General features: G+C 46.3%; 1 protein-coding gene across 1 annotated transcript; it reads left to right on the top strand.

Annotated features, from left to right (window-relative positions):
• The first annotated feature begins 6,910 nt into the window (after positions 1-6,910).
• LOC144937752 (glutathione peroxidase 6-like) lies at positions 6,911-15,935 on the top strand. Its single transcript, XM_078865194.1, has 5 exons — positions 6,911-7,011; positions 9,981-10,074; positions 10,558-10,688; positions 14,473-14,603; positions 15,414-15,935. The coding sequence occupies exons 2-5, from the start codon at positions 10,002-10,004 to the stop codon at positions 15,508-15,510; spliced, it is 432 nt and encodes a 143-aa protein (XP_078721320.1). The 5' UTR covers positions 6,911-7,011; positions 9,981-10,001; the 3' UTR covers positions 15,511-15,935.
• The last annotated feature ends 2,638 nt before the right edge of the window (positions 15,936-18,573 follow it).

Here is an 18,573-nt window from a genome sequence, read left to right as displayed (position 1 = left end):
GTGGTGATGGTCAGTGGGTGATGGTGGTGATGGTCAGTGAGTGATGGTGGTGATGGTCAGTGGGTGATGGTGATGATGGTCAGTGGTTGATGGTGGTGATGGTCAGTGAGTGATGGTGGTGATGGTCAGTGGGTGATGGTGGTGATGGTCAGTGAGTGATGGTGGTGATGGTCAGTGAGTGATGCTGGTGATGGTCAGTGGGTGATGGTGGTGATGGTCAGTGAGTGATGGTGGTGGGGGTCAGTGAGTGATGGTGGTGATGGTCAGTGGGTGATGGTGGTGAGGGTCAGTGGGTGATGGTGGTGATGGTCAGTGGGTGATGGTAGTGATGGTCAGTGGGTGATGGTGGTGATGGTCAGTGGGTGATGGTGGTGATGGTCAGTGAGTGATGGTGGTGATGGTCAGTGGGTGATGGTGATGATGGTCAGTGGTTGATGGTGGTGATGGTCAGTGAGTGATGGTGGTGATGGTCAGTGGGTGATGGTGGTGATGGTCAGTGAGTGATGGTGGTGATGGTCAGTGAGTGATGGTGGTGATGGTCAGTGGGTGATGGTGGTGATGGTCAGTGAGTGATGGTGGTGGGGGTCAGTGAGTGATGGTGGTGGGGGTCAGTGAGTGATGGTGGTGATGGTCAGTGAGTGATGGTGATGATGGTCAGTGGGTGATGGTGGTGAGGGTCAGTGGGTGATGATGGTGATGGTCAGTGGGTGATGGTGGTGATGGTAAGTGGGTGATGGTGGTGATGGTCTCAGTGGGTGATGGTGGTGATGGTCAGTGGGTGATGGTGGTGATGGTCAGTGGGTGATGGTGGTGATGGTCAGTGAGTGATGGTGGTGATGGTCAGTGGGTGATGGAGGTGATGGTCAGTGAGTGATGGTGATGATGGTCAATGGTTGATGGTGGTGATGGTCAGTGGGTGATGGTGGTGATGGTCAGTAGGTGATGGTGGTGATGGTCAGTGGGTGATGGTGGTGATGGTCAGTGAGTGATGGTGGTGATGGTCAGTGGGTGATGGTGATGATGGTCAGTGGTTGATGGTGGTGATGGTCAGTGAGTGATGGTGGTGATGGTCAGTGGGTGATGATGGTGATGGTCAGTGAGTGATGGTGGTGATGGTCAGTGAGTGATGGTGGTGATGGTCAGTGGGTGATGGTGGTGATGGTCAGTGAGTGATGGTGGTGGGGGTCAGTGAGTGATGGTGGTGATGGTCAGTGGGTGATGGTGGTGAGGGTCAGTGGGTGATGGTGGTGATGGTCAGTGGGTGATGGTAGTGATGGTCAGTGGGTGATGGTGGTGATGGTTAGTGGGTGATGGTGGTGATGGTCAGTGAGTGATGGTGGTGATGGTCAGTGGGTGATGGTGATGATGGTCAGTGAGTGATGGTGGTGATGGTCAGTGAGTGATGGTGGTGATGGTCAGTGAGTGATGGTGGTGGGGGTCAGTGAGTGATGGTGGTGGGGGTCAGTGAGTGATGGTGGTGATGGTCAGTGAGTGATGGTGGTGGTGGTCAGTGGGTGATGGTGGTGATGGTCAGTGGGTGATGGTGGTGATGGTCAGTGAGTGATGGTGGTGGTGGTCAGTGGGTGATGGTGGTGATGGTCAGTGGGTGATGGTGGTGATGGTCAGTGGGTGACGGTGGTGATGGTCAGTGGGTGATGGTAGTGGGGGTCAGTGAGTGATGGTGGTGAGGGTCAGTGGGTGATGGTGGTGATGGTCAGTGAGTGATGGTGGTGATGGTCAGTGGGTGATGGTAGTGATGGTCAGTGGGTGATGGTGGTGATGGTCAGTGGGTGATGGTGGTGATGGTCAGTGGGTGATGGTGGTGATGGTCAGTGGGTGATGGTGGTGAGGGTCAGTGAGTGATGGTGGATGCACGTGGTGTGTGTGGACTGTGAGTGATGAGTGATGGTGGATGTACGTGGTGTGTGTGGACTGTGAGTGATGAGTGATGGTGGATGCACGTGGTGTGTGTAGACTGTGAGTGATGAGTGATGGTGGATGCACGTGGTGTGTGTGGACTGTGAGTGATGAGTGATGGTGGATGCACGTGGTGTGTGTAGACTGTGAGTGATGAGTGATGGTGGATGCACGTGGTGTGTGTGGACTGTGAGTGATGAGTGATGGTGGATGCACGTGGTGTGTGTGGGTTGACTGTGAGTGAGAGATGAGTGACTATCACTGGACAACGTCACGGAGTGACAGGGCACTCGGGAGAGACACACAGGGAGTGGCTTAATCTCCACACACAGAGATGATGATGCTCCTGCAACACTCACCACTGATGGCTGTTGTTATTTCACTGCCCTTCGTTGGGAAGTCAAGGAGCTGTACAGTCAGCGTGTGGGTGTGAGGAAATTAACGATAAACCAATCAGATGCAATTAGCTCTGTCGGGGTAGCTCTGGTACGGAAGGTCGTGCTGCTCCCCTCTTTAAAAACTAAACTTTTAAAAATTCCAAGTAAGGGCTGCTGAGCTATATGTGATAGTGAATTTAGCTGTGACGGTCACACCTGATGACGGAGACTTGTGTTGCCTCCGAAACGTCGTGATTTATTATTTTATTTATATTATTTTAATTTTTATTTTTTTACCTACGTGACTTTACCGAAAAAACCTAAGAGTATGAATCATTGCAGTCACGAAAGCTTCAAATCTAGAATTATATATGATAGTCCAATGAAGTGGCTTATCATGTTGACATTTGTAGCATCCAAATACTCCAAACGCATGTTTCTAAATGTGGAGGGAAAACCTGAGGGCCCCGAAGAAAATCTACGCGACCACGGAGAGAGAGAGACACGTCAACTCCAAATCTACAGCAGCAGCAGCAGGCGTTAGGGTCTGGATCGAACCCACGACCTCCTGTATACCAGGCGAGGTAATTAACATCTCCTAGCCACCGTGATGATGATGATGAGAGAGAGAGACACGCAAACTACAAATATACAGCAGCAGGCGTCAGGGTCAGGATCGAACCCACGACCTCCTGTATACCAGGCGAGGTAATTAACATCTCACCCTCATCCAGGACCAGCGCTGTGCATGGGCAGCGCCCATTTTTTGGTTTGCAAATAGGATCAATTCAAATGTAATATTGTTTCCATTTTAGAATATGTATTTATCAGTTCACGAGCCCCAGACCAGATCTCGTTTTCCGAAACCCGCTCAGGGCCGACACCACGATGATGTATAAATAGACATCGCCACTAGGGAGACAAAGGCGGCTAGCCGTGGTGTTGACCACCCACCCCCTCGTGTGCCATGCTGACCTTCATAGGTGCTACTCGCTAACAGCGCTTGTCCCAACAGTCTGTTAAATGCTACACAAGGGTGTCCGTGGTTCCAATCTCATTATCCGGCCAAAAAAGAGTGAATGCTGCGATAACCATGTGAAATGGCTAGAGTAGTCAAACAATTCACTCTTATTAGCTCTGTAAATACATCGGTACGATTAGAGTTGTAAGTGGTATCTAGTTCTGCCCTTGTCCATGGACGACTGTATGTGACTTGTCACTGAAGTAGTGAATGAATACGTAATTAAATGCTGCCTAGTAGTGCGTATTGCTGGGAATAGTATGAAATGAGTGTTGTGTATATACTGTGTGTACAGTAAGATCTAGTTCTAGATACACCTCTAAAAGCCTCCACACATCTCCCACCAGTGTGAATGCGCATTCAATGTTTGAACACTCCTGCTGATACACGACGTGTCCAACGTAGCCTGTTCGGTTTTCTTACAACATTCGATGATGCCGAAGCTGAGATCTTTAGAAAATTAGGGGGGTTATCCATAAATGGGTCCCCCTGCCATGATGGTGTTGTGTACTCATATCTGTCAACCCCTTGTCAGTGTCCTACCTTATCACAGACCAATTCAGACCTCATTGGTCACCTCGTGACCCTTATCAATCTCAACGTTCATCCTACAAAGTCCCATCACAAGGGAGAAACACAAACAAATAGACACAATTATATATTTTTTGCCCGTATTGAAACGGCTGTACTCTGTATAGACCTGAAAACTCAATTTCCCTGTACAAAAATACGGGTAGACCGTATGGGTTGACAGGTATGTGAACTGCACTGTGTATCTTGATTTGAAGATTTCGTGACTGCAGGAATCCATACTCTTTGGTTCTTTCGGTAAATTCACGTAGGTAGAAAAATAATAGATCACGACGTTTCGATCGCAACACAAGCAAACAATCGTCATCAGGTGGGAGGGACAACCACAGCAATGAAAAAACTGCTGAATTAGGCGAGAGATCTGCCGTGGCACGAGGTTATATAGGCCTCCGCAGTATGGGGCGGGAGAAGTAGAGGGGGGGGGAGAAGGGGGGGGGAGAGATGGGGGGGGGAAGCAGGGCAGCACAGAGAGAGAAAAATACACACAGAGAGTCGGAAATAATAGCTGACATGGGCAGGTAGGATGGAGACATCACAGTCAATTAAGACTTTACCTGGTTCAGACTTGACTGTGTATGTTATACTGTACATGTATATGGCCGATGGGACTCACAGTCACCCCCTCAGTGTTGTAACATTTCAAGATTAGTTTATTTACCTTTTTTACCAACAGGCGAAATTGTTGTATACGTGTCACCACGGCCAATGCAAGTAATACCATCATCACCACTACAACCACCACCATACAAATGACCACCACCATCAATCACCACCCAAATTGACCGAAGAACGCCATATGCTACTTTGCACAGCTTAATTCGCAAGTCAGCAATATTTCCGTCACGGTGGTTCATCTTTAAAATTTATATTTTACTGCGGGGTAACCTTTCCAGGTCACTCGATTATCACATTTGAGAGGCATTCGTGGATGGAAACAAATCTAGAGGTCCCTTTTCTGAGAGGTGAAAATCACACGTAAACGATATGCATAACTTTCGATTTAAAGCTTTCGTGACTGCAGGGATTCATCTTTTTGGTTCTTTCGGTAAAGTCACGTAGAAGGGAAATAATAAAATAATAAAAAATAAAACATAATAAAATACAATTCTCACGACGTTTCGGCCACAACGCAAGCAGCCGTCCTCAGGTGAAGAACAGGGCTATTTCCCTTCTACGTGACTTTACCGAAAGAACTAAGAAGATATGCATAACATTAATAAATCTCCAGAACTGAATAACACAGCTCTTTGAATGGAATAACGCCGGCTTGAAATAGATGAAGCACTACTTTCAATTAAATATTTTAGAACACCCTGGTCTTGAATGAAACAATGCTCACTTTAAATTGAATAACTAAATGAAAACACAATTTTCCCCCAGGTTATTCACTGGCAGTATTAGCTTTCGTCAATAACACTTGTGGCCTTAAAAATGAACCTTATTCAGAGCACATAAATAGAAAGGTCAGAGATATAAGGGTTTATAGGAGTTGGAGACTACACTGAACACGGCGGTACCAGATGAAAATTAAATGCAATACATTTTATGATTTTAAAAATAAATTAATATAGCCAATTTAAAAGCTGGTCATCAGAAAACCTTTATAAAATTTAAACAACATAATGCCCTATATATATATATTTTTTAAGTGCAGCCTTAATAACTTTGTATCTGGCTTCTCTGTGTGCCATGAAGAAGATTCATTACCAGAAACTTCACCCATTACGGTATATATGTTTTCTTTTAAGGCAGTGTTATAGACGAATGTGGAGTTATTTATTGTTCGTTGTGCTTATGCACCACTGCCAATGCTGCATGCTTGTGCAAACACTGACATAGTGGACTTGCGAGTACATTTAACGGTATTGGCGTATGGCTTTTTATATTTTACTTTACATCACTTTTAGTTCCCTTGTCATATGTGGGTTGTTAGGTTTATGAAGCGACTACTTTACCCCCTTCTTCCTCCTACTTTCCCCTCCTCTCTCTCTTTCCCTCCTCCTTTTTGTAGTTTTTTGGTGTATTGTTATTCGCAGCGTTCTGCACGGTGATACATACACATTGAAATAATTTATCTGTATCTGCTGTTGTTTTATTGTGGTAAATGGAAGGTTTCTTTTAAACAAAATTCAACCGTATAGGTCAAGGATGGCCAAGTCACAGTTAGCGAGTCACGTGCAGATTCCTTGCAGGTAGTTCATGTGCGTCTCGACATAACGATATGAACACAGCTCATGTTTAACTTTTCACAATGACCTTGTTGGAAAAAGGAGAAAATCTGCAATAACAGGAGCAGCCTGTGGGGAAACTTGCCCCTGGCAGCGGAGCCAGACAAAATTCCACATAAGGTCAGGAGTTTGACACCCTCCCAAATGTACAGTAACTAGGGTAAATTTCTGGCCACAGACGATGTTCTCATGAGTTAATTAGTTCAATGCATCGCTTAATTATTATCCCTACTCTATGAACATTATGGGATGTCAACAAATCACTTAGTGGGAAAATTGACGGCACAGACGCGCATAATTTCGCATTTAGTCTCCACGGCCACACCACAATGCACGGTGGGAGAAAGTTCCACTAAATCACAATTAAAATGCTGTCCTAAGCTGCTTTGCTCCAACAAAAAAGCCTTCATTACACCTCGTAATGCGCTGGGTCACGCGGCGTTTTGTCATTTTGAGCTGACCACTTGTTCGCAACAGGACAATTTGTGGAGGGGTATAAAGTGAGGAGGCCATTCGAGCCAGCCCCAGTGTGTGCCCTCGCGTTCAATCAACCACATCGCACATCCGGCAGCGTTTTCTCCAACTGCCTCCCACGTGATACGCACTCGCTGACACTCTCGCTTCTGCGCTGTGCCGATAACAAAAAGTTACTCGGGGGGGGGGCTCTGTAAGCCGTCGAGACTCTTCGACTCGAGGTGGTATCACGGTGGACACCATGCCTGGAGACAGGTCACTGTGTCACCCTCCGGATGGGAGAACCATCTACGACTTCTCCTGCAAGACCCTGGAGGGCAGCCGCGTGTCCCTGGGGAAGTATCGCGGGCAGCTGGCGTTGATCACGAACGTGGCATCCTTCTGAAGCCAGACGCCAAAGCAGGTGCAGGCCACGGAAGGCCCTCTCGCGTACACGCTCGGTGGTCTTGGGTCGGAAGAAGTTGATTTGTGCACTTTTCAAATCGAGATTGTCAACTCGTTTCTGTAGAAGAGTTTAGTTTTTTTTGCGTGTTTCATTTATTGGTCTTGCCCCCCCCCGAAACCTCCAATAATAATAATAGTTAAATTTATAACGCGCAAATTTGCGGACGTAACGGCCGCAACTCAGAGGCGCGGAGCCAAGCTCAGAGTCGCTCAAAAGTTTTTAAGTGTCTCTTGAAGGAGGCGATTGAGGTGATGCTGCGAACGTGCAGAGGGATGACGGCGTTCCAGACTGTTGGGGCTGCCACCGAGAAGCGGCGCATAGACACGATGACCATCCTGGATCTTTGTATCAAGAGGAGGTCGTGAGTCGCGCTGCGCGGGCATCTGCCGTGTGTTGGCTACGTAGGGCGCGAAAGAAGTTCTTAACATACTTTCATAAGCACACACAATGTAGACACAGTTCTCACGTAAGCAACCACGTGTTGACACTGCACCGGTGAGGGTAGAAGGTGATGGGCAACTTCTGGTGCAAGGGCACTTGGGACTCAGTGGCGGCTGGTGGCTCACATTGTTGTTAGAGGGCTTTGTTCGGTTCAATGAAATACTGAATTGCAATTCATTAATCTCGCAGTAATGTGCCCACACTTAATACGTTGTAGGGTAGAGTGCTGTGCAACACCACTACGCTACTAGCGGAGCCATCATCACCATCTTCACCACAATGAGAATCTTTATTTAGACTACAAGGGGGAATCCGATGAGCTATGAAGCTCTTTTCACAGGTGTCCAGTATGGGGCAGGTCAGCATCACCACTCCCATCATAATCGATATCGCTATCCTGTCCACCACTGTCATCGTCGTCGTCGTCAGTCAATGTCTGTAATCATTGCGATCATACATAGCAATCATCGCCGTCTCCTATTGCCAGACTAATGTCTCCAAGTCGCTCTTGCAGATGAGACCTCGTCCTGGTCTATTGTGTTCTCGCCTGGTGAAAGTAAAAAAGATACTTGATCATTAACAGCCAAATCCCTATCATCATTATTATCATCATCATCATCATCACTAATATCCTAACGACCACCACCACCACAGTCAATCATCATCGTCATCCAATGTCTGTCAATGTATACCAGTGTCTCGCATTATCAGTCAAATAACGTCAAGCAGGAACCCCTTACAATACTGCTCCAGTAAATACTCGTGTTGTGTGTTGGAGAGGGATGTGAATGCAGTGGAGGAGGGAGAGGGATGTGAATGCAGTGGAGGAGGGAGAGGGATGTGAATGGAGTGGAGGAGGGAGAGGGATGTGAATGCAGTGGAGGAGGGAGAGGGATGTGAATGGAGTGGAGGAGGGAGAGGGATGTGAATGAGGCCAAACAGCTGTCAGTGGGACAGCATCCAAGCCACTGCCACTGAGGAGTGGGGGTGAGCCAAGGGAGCGAGCTGAGAGGGCGTGCGTTGGCTGCCCAGGAGAGACACTGAGACTGTGGAGAGACACTGAGAGACACAGAGTCTGAAGAGAGAGAGAGAGACAGAGACACAGAGTGAATAGACAGCGTCTATGAAAAGACAGAGACACTGAGACTGGGGAGAGACACTGAGTGTGTGGAGAGACACTGAGAGACACAGAGTCTGAAGAGAGAGAGAGACAGAGACACAGAGTGAATAGACAGCGTCTATGAAAAGACAGAGACACTGAGACTGGGGAGAGACACTGAGTGTGTGGAGAGACACTGAGAGACACAAAGTCTGAAGAGAGAGACAGAGACACAGAGTCAAGAGACAGCGTCTATGGAGAGACAGAGACACTGAGAGTGTGGAGAGACACAAAGAGTGTGGAGAGACGACGACACAGATCATGTGGAGAGACACGTCTCTGTCTCCCGTGGTCGCGTGGATTTTTCTTTGGAGCTATCATTTGTCGCCAGGTCGCTTCTGAAAAGAAAACTAGACATGGCTCAGCGGGCCCTTACCACGCATGGTGTCTCCGTGTGGAGTGGTGGTGGTGGTGGTGTTGTGACATCTACTACACAGCACGGAATATGATTACAAGAACCCCACTCATCTTCTTGGTTCTTTCGGTAAAATCACGTAGAATGGAAATAATAAAATAATAAAAATAATACATAATACAATTTTATTATAATAATAAAAATAAAACATAATAAAAATAATAATAATAAAACATAATAAAATTGTATTATGTTTTATTTGTATTATTTTATTATTTCCATTCTACGTGACTTTACCGAAAGAACCAAGAAGATGAATCCCTGCTGTCACGAAAGCTTTAAATCGAAAAACAACCCCACTTGCATTCCTGGCCATGACGAGCAACATATGGTGTTAGAACTGTCCTGGGCCTCACCAAGGGCGACACGGCACGAAATAAAAAGTCACGATTATGCCCGTGAATTTGCCGTGGAAGGTCTACCCTGAGTGGCTACACTCGTCTTTCAAGAGGTTCCTTGATGAGGGCGTTCGGCCTCATGACATCTACTGAGTGGCCGTGTCAGATGGAAGATGAGAACCTGGAGAAACCCCGCAAAGAATACTCTTGCACGGGTCAGGCAGAGTAAAGAGTCCGCTTGTTGTACCACCATCTCCTGACCACCTCTGCAGCTCAAGCCTACAACACCTGGCATTTGCAGGCAGAATTTCTCATGGCAAGTACTAAGCAGGCTGAACACCGCTGAGCTTCGAAGATCTGATGAGATCGGGTGATTTGGTCATAAGTACCGGATGCGATGTGTTAGCTACAGTGCTGGGGAGATACAGGCAGGTGAGGAAAGGACATCACCACCCTTGAAGTTTCAAGTTGAGTTTGTTTAAAACCAGGCGAGAACTCAAGAGCCCAGGATGTGTCTCGATTAGCGAGAGTGACTTGGGTATGTGCTTGTGTCCCGGTGTGTGTGTGCGTACAGTATCCACTGCTGAATGCACTCATGAAAGACTTTGCTCGCTTCGGATTCACTGTCCTGGCCTTCCCCTCCAATCAATTCGGCTTGCAGGAGCCAGGCAAGTTTGTGTGTGCCAGTGTGTGCCAGTGTGTGCGTGCACTCAGCCTTAAAATGAGTACCTGGTGCGGTGTGTAAACATCGCCACAAGGGAGACAACGGCGGTCGGGCATGGTGCTGACCACCCCCTCGTGTGCCGTGCCGGCCTTCATAGGTGCTCGCTAACGGCACTTGCCCCAACAGTATGTTAAGGCTATACGGGAGATCTTTGTCTTTGCCATGCAGGCAGCCACGTTGGGTGGTGCCATCAGCAGAGTCGGGCATGTAAAACAAATGTTGGCCAATTACCAGAAGTTATTGGTAAGAGCACTCCGTAAAAAAATATCTGACTCTGCTCTGTTCATCGTCGAGCATGATGGGCACAAGCGAATATGGCGGAACTCTGTTCTGTCTCCACATATTAAAATGCATTTCCTGTTTGATTTCAAGGCCAATGTTGTCAAGCAGCATTTAATGCAATGACTGTGTGTGTTTTGGTGAGCAGGAAATAACAATGAGATCCTGAACTGCATCAAACATGTGAGGCCTGGAGGTGGATTCGTGCCCAACTTCCCCATTTTCTCCAAGGTGGATGTGAATGGAGATGAAGCAGACCCTCTCTTCAAGTATCTCAAGGTGGGTGGGAGTGGTGGGATGGTTCAGGGTCACAGTGCTGAGCCAGCACTCCAGAGGTCCTGAAGACCTAGGTTCGAATCTGGGTTTCAGCCACCCATCCGTCATTTCACCGGGTTGTTGAAGTGTCACGATTTGTTGGTGTCAGCCCGGTCACCAATGACTGCACAAATAATAACATCACACCACTTTATTAGGTACATTTTCAGCTCTGACTGAGAATAATTGTTTGACTGCCCGACAGAAATTAATACATTTGACGAAGCTTTTAATATTCATGGTTCTTTCGGTAAAGTCACGTAGAAGGAAAATAATAAAAATAAAACATAATAAAATAAAATTCTCACGTTTCGGCCACAACACAAGCAGCCGTCCGCAGGTGAAGAACAGAGCTGTCGGAAATACCTCTTGTCTCCATTTCTTGTCTACATTTCATTTCTCTGTATTTCCACTGAACTGCGCGTAAAATTACCTTCTTGGATGTGGGAAAATCAGGCTGACCAACTATGCAGGGCATTAGATGCGATTGGACGCTGTGCAAAGCCGACCCGTCACTCGGTGGCGCACCGCCTCGTGCGTTTTTGTTCCCATCAGAGGCCATCCATTCAGTACGTACGCATGGAGGGGGGAGGGGTTAACCCAAATGCGTACACTTGCGTATGGGGGGTCTACTAACAATGTGCGTACGCTTAGGAAACGGGGGAGGAGGGGAGGGAAGCCTTGATAATAATTTGTCTACGTTGGCCTTAAAATGAGTTAGATATCTTCTTGGTTCTTTCGGTAAAGTCACGTAGAAGGGAAGTAATAAAATAATAAAAATAAAACATAACAAAATAATTCTCACGACGTTTCGGCCACAACGCAAGCAGCCGTCTTCAGGTGGAAAACAGGTCTGTCGAGAAGGCAGAGTCTGTGGCCGAAACGTCGTGAGAATTATATTGTTTTATTTTTATTATTTTATTACTTCCCTTCTACGTGATTTTACCGAAAGAACCAAGAAGATGAATCCCTGCAGTTACGAAAGCTTTAAATCGAAATATGAGTTAGATAGTCCGGCGGTGGACTCTCTGTTTGCTTAAACACGTTAATATTGTAGTGGCCCCAACTGAGTCACAGACGTACTTCTTAGAGGCAACACATTTATTACACCAACACGAATACACAAAGGGATAGCTGCCCCTTTACCAGATAACAGCCAAGAGTGGTGGACCACCCGGCTAAACTACACTAACACACTGGGAGTTGGCTACAATGGACCTGACCCCGGCTCGGGTTCCGGATTACGTGTTGGAGACTCTTCTGGACGTCGAACGTAGATCTTCAGATGACGGCAGCAACAACCAACCCCGCTCCCTGCGGGGACCCCGCTTATATGCTCCCGGGTCGGGGCCGGCTCCACCCTTGGCCCCGCCCACCTTCGAGAGAGCTCTGCCTCTCTCTCGACTCTTCTTGAGACAATTTTCACGGACACGTGACCACCCCTTAGCCCCCACCTAGGGCCCCATGTAGACTTTACCGGTCACGTGCCGTCGGGGTCAACCAGAGTGCCATGGCCCAGGGTCACCCTGCCCCTGGGCTGACGCTCTGCCGCTCCCTGCGGTAGGAGTCGGCACTGCACGCCACGCGTGGTGCCACTGAGCGCTATCCCAGCGCTCGCCGAGCCCTCACTAGGGCTGGTACTACACCCACCTACGGGGTGTTTGTGATGACGGTGCATCGCACGCCGTGCCTCGCTAGAGTCGGCATTACACCGTGACATTCACGATGTCGCTACACACGTGATGTCCGCGATGTGAGTACATCGCACGCCGTGCCCCTCTAAGGCCGGCACCACACAGTGACATCCACGATGTCACTACAATATTATTCATCCTTGATCGTTTCTGTGTGGATTAAATATCGGCCGTTCTATAGGATTCGGGGAGAGGGGGGGTCAAGCGTACGTACGCAGGTGGGGGGGGGGGTGTAAAAAGTACGCGTGCGAAACAGGGAGGGGAGAGAGGTGAAGTTTTGACAGATTTTTTGCGTACCTACTACATGGATGGCCCCTTCGCCTGTGACTTTTCCCACACGACGCCCACATGCTGCTGCTGTTGCTGTTAGTTCAATCCTCACGCAACCCTAAATAATCCGAGTGGCGCAAGTACGCGAGCGTGCCTGTGTTGGTAACGCTTGCGTAACTCGTTCATTAACGAAACAAAACATTTGTACTTCCTCCTGAGTGTTTCTCAAGCTTAATAACCTTGACACGCACGACCTACAGCTGTGTTTTCGCTGCAGTCCATCACCTAACGAGCTGAAACAACGTTTCTACATCACACCACATACGTGTTTACTTCCCCAGCTAACCGTTGGTCATAATGCAGACACTGGCAGAGCTGCATGACTCATTGTGAACATCCCATGAGAGTTTTTTTTTATTGAACTCATTGTAGTAACTCTGCACAGTTAATAATTGCTTTTCCACTTATTTTGGGAGATTTTTTTTTACATTGAAGCAAAGATGTAAAAATCACATTTGCACGGTTTAAAATGCGAGTAAAGATCACACGACTCATCGTAGTTCAGCGCAACAATAACTTTTATTTAATCACAATCACATTCACGCATCCACTTTGTGTAATCTGCAGACACCCCCTCTATATTATCCTGGTATTGGATGTCGTCTGTAAAATCTGTGGGCCACATCCGTTCAATTTGGAACAGTAGCATTTTGTTTAGCTCCAGGTTGAGGAGGTAAGAAAGTCCGCCTTAGGTTTTCCAGTCTCGGGTAATAACGCGTGCGCGTGGATTCATCAAAAGTCAGTAATGCGCTGGCAGTGACTTCATCATCATCATCAATGCTTTCTCCAACAGACGGACACACATTGCCCACCTCGCCTCCCAGGGCATCTGGTCTGGTGGGAGTCCAGAACTCAGTGCCGGATTAAGCTAGTGCGAGGCCTGTAGCATATGTTATAAAGGGGCCCTAAAAAAAGACGTAGATATGAAAACACAATTTTTTGACTTGCGTAGTAAAGTAATTGTATTTTTTCATTTGCTATACAGCCAGATAATACGACAAATTGCTAACCTTAAACACCCAGTCGTTCATAAAAGTTGAAGGCAGTATAGTACTATAGTAATCGAGCAAGTGCAGAATCACTGAACCGGAATTGATAGCTTGAAAGCATTTAGTGCGGGGCCCTTGAAAGTGCGGGACCCGTAGCTTTTGCTACTAGGATAATCGGGCACTGCCAGAACTGGTGCAGCATCATCATTATCACCATTACCGCACACTGCATATGTGTCCCAATTATGAATTCGTTCACCTGCACATATCGCCAGAGACTGGAAGAGCTGCCGCGGATTTTCTTGCCTTCTGAATCTGGAACCACGAACAGCCATATTAAGACACACCACTCTTAAGAAATGTTGTTTAAATTTCGATTTAAAGCTTTCGTGACTGCAGGGATTCATCTTCTTGGTTCTTTCGGTAAAGTCACGTAGAAGGGAAGTAATAAAATAATTAAAATAAAACAGACCTGGTCTTCACCTGAGGACGGCTGCTTGCGTTGTGGCCGAAACGTCGTGAGAATTTTTTTTATCACGTTTTATTTTCATTATTTTATTACTTCCCTTCTACGTGACTTTACCGAAAGAACCAAGAAGAAGTGTTGTTTATTAAGAGTGGTGTAGTGGTGTAATGTAAATGTAGTTTATTGTATGAGCATCAAGAGCCCCGTGCATGGCTTGTGCTCATTGGAGGTCGGTAGCAGCTCAATCTTGCGCCTCACGCATTCCTCAGGACTCCACCACGGAGGTGGTGAACAACATTGAGGATGTCTCCAATATCTTCTGGAAGCCACTGCGGGCCAATGACCTCCGTTGGAACTTTGACAAGTTCCTGGTGAACCATCTGGGGCGCCCCATCATCAGGTACGAACTTTTCGAAGACCGATGTATACAGGAAATGCCTACTGTACAGTATATAACAAACTCAGTAGCATACCATCTATACATCCATTGTTACACGAGTGACCGTAATATGTTTTGACCAACGTTAATTTAATTCAACATCAGCATCTACGATCATTGGAATTGCCAATGGCAACATCGCTCCCCGACTGAGGTTTCACGTGGGTAAATATTCCTACGTGTCTCTCCTCTGTGTCTCTCTCTCTGTGTCTCTCTCTGTGTTGTCTGTCTCTCTCTGTGTGTCTCTCTCTGTATCTCTCTCCGTGTCTGTTTGTCTCTCTCTGTATGTGTCTCTCTCCGAGCTTGCACCTGATGATGTTGCAATCGAAACGTCGTGATCTATTATTTATTTTTTCTTTCTCCGTGACTTTACCGAAAGAACCAAAGAGTAATTCCTACAGTCACGAAAGCTTCAAATCAAGATTGTCAGAATCATTTTTGCAGGATTATGTATTCCTTTCTCACATGGTGGTACATGATTAGTGCTGTGCAATTGTGAATCGTTGTTGTTGTTGCTGCTAAATGCGATGCCAGCACATTGCGATCGTGATGTCAGTGCAGTTTGCACTTTCGAAATCTGCCACGTTTTACTCGTTCCTCAGAGTACCATCGGTTGGCGCTGTTAAAATCAATAAACATCTGGCACATATACACAGTACCGAACTGTGGAGCATTTGCCACGGACTAATATCAAATGCTACACTGCTATAGAACATCAATGTATGGCTATATAGACTAACAGTGGTTTGTTCCCCTTTGTTCTGACGTCAGATATGACAGGTTGACTTCGTTTGACGTCATTCGCAAGGACTTGGAGGAGATCCTCAGCTGCAGTGGAAGTCATCCATACCACATTCACCGGAGCTAATACCGCTCCATTGAAGACATCTCGACACAATGCGGGTCTTCCGTAGATGATCATCACCACCATCACGGAGGAAGCCCGTTTAAAGTCCACTAGCAACACGCAGTTTATCACGTTAACACAGTAACACATGTAACATTTTAAAAGGCTAGAAAAATATCACGTTTAAATTCCTCGGCCAATTATCGTTAAAAAATAAATAAACTAAATTTGACCTTTTATTTATAGTGAAACTAAACGGGCTCAAACCGATAAATAACACCAGTGACACATAGTAACGTGTGCTCAGAAATCAACGATAGTGTTACTGCAGTTAAATTGACACCAGAACGGGGGATGAGGGGTGGATTAAAAAAAATTACCTAAATAATCACGTGACTGAGCGCAGCAAGGGGGCCGTCCATAAATGACGTCACGCATCTAGGGGGGTCAGACATTTGTGACGATGTGTGACGAGGGGGGGGGGTGAGAAATGTGACGTCACATCAAAATGCGCAACTTTAAATAAATATAAAAACGTTCTACTTAATTAAATACTTTTTTATATATGTTTTCTCCAACATCAGAGTGCAGCGCCACATTAAATACGCACTACAATGACAATAGTTTAAAGTGATTTGAAGCATATTTATTTTGGGGGGGGGGGCAGAGCTTTGTGACGTCATATTTGAGGGGGGGGGGGTCTGAATTTTTGTGACGCCGTGTGACGGAGGGGGGGGGGTCAAAAATCGTCCAAAATCGCGTGACGTCATTTATGGACGGCCCCAAGCTAGCTGCCAGGCATTTAGCTGTCATGGGTTCATGTCATATTGCCTCATCACCAGCTCAGGTTCACATGCGTCGTAACTGTGCAGAAAGATTGCCGGTGGTGTCCTTATTAACCAAAAAAATAATAATCATGAAACCAAGGAGAGAGATAGTAGTAGGTTTTTACCCTTTTAAACTGGTACAAAACTGACACCTTTATACAAGGCATCATGTTTGCTAGGAGAGAGATTTAAACATTGGCCATGTCGCGGTTGTCTGGGTTGACGTTTTTTTTTGTTGCTGTGCGCACCAGCGGATTGGTTTGGCTGTTGATGAAGAGCTCTCGGCAAAAGGCAGACGATGCCCCTGGGAGTCTCCGATGGAAACGCGGGTGGACTATTGGGGGTGAAAGTATTCGTTTGACATCAACAACTCGGTGTTAGATGGCAAACAGGGGCTGGGGGCATCTCGCCCGACTTTAAAGACGAAGTGCATTCAGCCGGGCGAAATGTCGATTCGCCTCTGTGCCTGGACCCCCATGATGTTCATCTTAAAAAGCCGGCCTCGCAGGAACGCACGCGAGTCAAAACGAGACCCGGCACACGGCAGATATCCGACCGCGTCTCTTCTTGAAAACGAAGTAACCGTGCAACAATAAAGGTTACAATTGGTACTCATTGCGTTCTTGTGTTCATTCGCGTGGGCATCTTGGTGCTGCGTATATCTGCCAGGGTGGCTCGGCGGTTAAGATAACAAAAGAAATCCTTAAAACACATTTATAATACTGTGAGCTCAAAAGGAAAGACATTGACCAATGACCCTTCATCAAAGTACATAGAGAGGCCAGGGAGATAAGAGTTATAAGGGTCAGAGTGCAATTAATACGTTAAAACCTGATGATAAACATTAATTATATTTGGTTTAACAATAAAATCTAAAAAAAGTAGACATTAGATCCCGAGCGCAGTTCCTGCAACGTAGTTTATAATATCCGTGCATTCATATACATACATGACATGCTTAACTTGTATGTTAAATACGTATATGAACTGCAAATTAAGCTTTTAAATGAGACGTAGCAATGTCAATTGAGCAAAATGACAATAGGCGGTGCACGTGGATCATGACCGCCACCTATTGGACTGCACGCCACGTGGTTTAGGCAACCAGTAAAAGCGACTCGCACAAAAACACAAACTTTAGCAAAGTCCTTTATTTTGATACACGCCGATAATTTTTTTGTATTAAGTGCTTTGAGGATAATTCTTAAACACAAACAGTACATAATACAATGCCAAACCGCGAGAGGCAATAACACACGAGCGCACGTGGAGACATGTAATGGCTTTGGAGTGCTTTTATCGTGTGGTTGAGGGGGGCGTACCCAATGTAAAATGTCCATTGGTGTAAAAAAACTATCGCACCTTCATTTTCTACTTAATACATCACCGTTCCTTAGGCAAATAAGTGCTAAGTGGGGACGATTCGTCCAGATGTTTACCCAGAACTCTCGATGGGGAAACATCTGGACCTGGCAAGTGCAAGTGTTGGGACTTTTGGACAAGTCGAGTGGTTATTCTCGGTTGGACAAGACTTTGGCGCACAAGTGGTTTATACATTCAGAATCTTGCAACGCCGTTGGACCTCTGCCGTCTGCAGAGAACCTGCAAATTACGGAGTGTTTTTTTTACCTTGTCCCCCCCCCCAAGCATATGATCATGGGGCTGAAGTTTAAGAAAATATAAACAATGTTCTCTTTCCTGAGTTTTATCACTTTATCCGAAGCTTGGGACAAAGTCTGGAAGGCTGCAAGGATGAGCAGTTTCAAAGGTCCTCCCAGTCCCAGCATCAGGTGTTAATCAGTCAACTACTACGGTATGGATAAGCCACATGCCAACAATTGGCAATGATCTTCTTGGTTCTTTCGGTAAAGTCACGTAGAAGGAAAATAATAAAATTAAAACATAATAAAATACATTCGGACGCCGTCTTTCCGACAGCCCTGTTCTTCACCTGAGGACGGCTGATTGCGTTGTGGCCGAAACGTCGTGAGAATTGTATTTTATTGTTTTATTTTTATTATTTTATTATTTCCCTTCTACGTCACTTTACCGAAAGAACCAAGAAGATGAATCCCTGCAGTCACGAAAGCTTTAAATCGAAAAATTGGCATGACATTTCTCCTGTCATATCATTCACGTTTTTTTTTAGAGGGCATAACGTGACAAGGGATTGGTTGGATTTGATTGCTTGCCAGCCACCCATTGACGGATGGCCGAATTACAATATTTTCAAATCATAAAATACAAGTACATTCAA

Source organism: Lampetra fluviatilis, chromosome 20, assembly GCF_964198595.1.
Source record: "Lampetra fluviatilis chromosome 20, kcLamFluv1.1, whole genome shotgun sequence".
Taxonomy (NCBI): Eukaryota; Metazoa; Chordata; class Hyperoartia; order Petromyzontiformes; family Petromyzontidae; genus Lampetra; species Lampetra fluviatilis.
The sequence above is the reverse complement of the archived record's forward strand: the minus strand, read 5'-3'. Positions and strand labels throughout refer to the sequence as shown.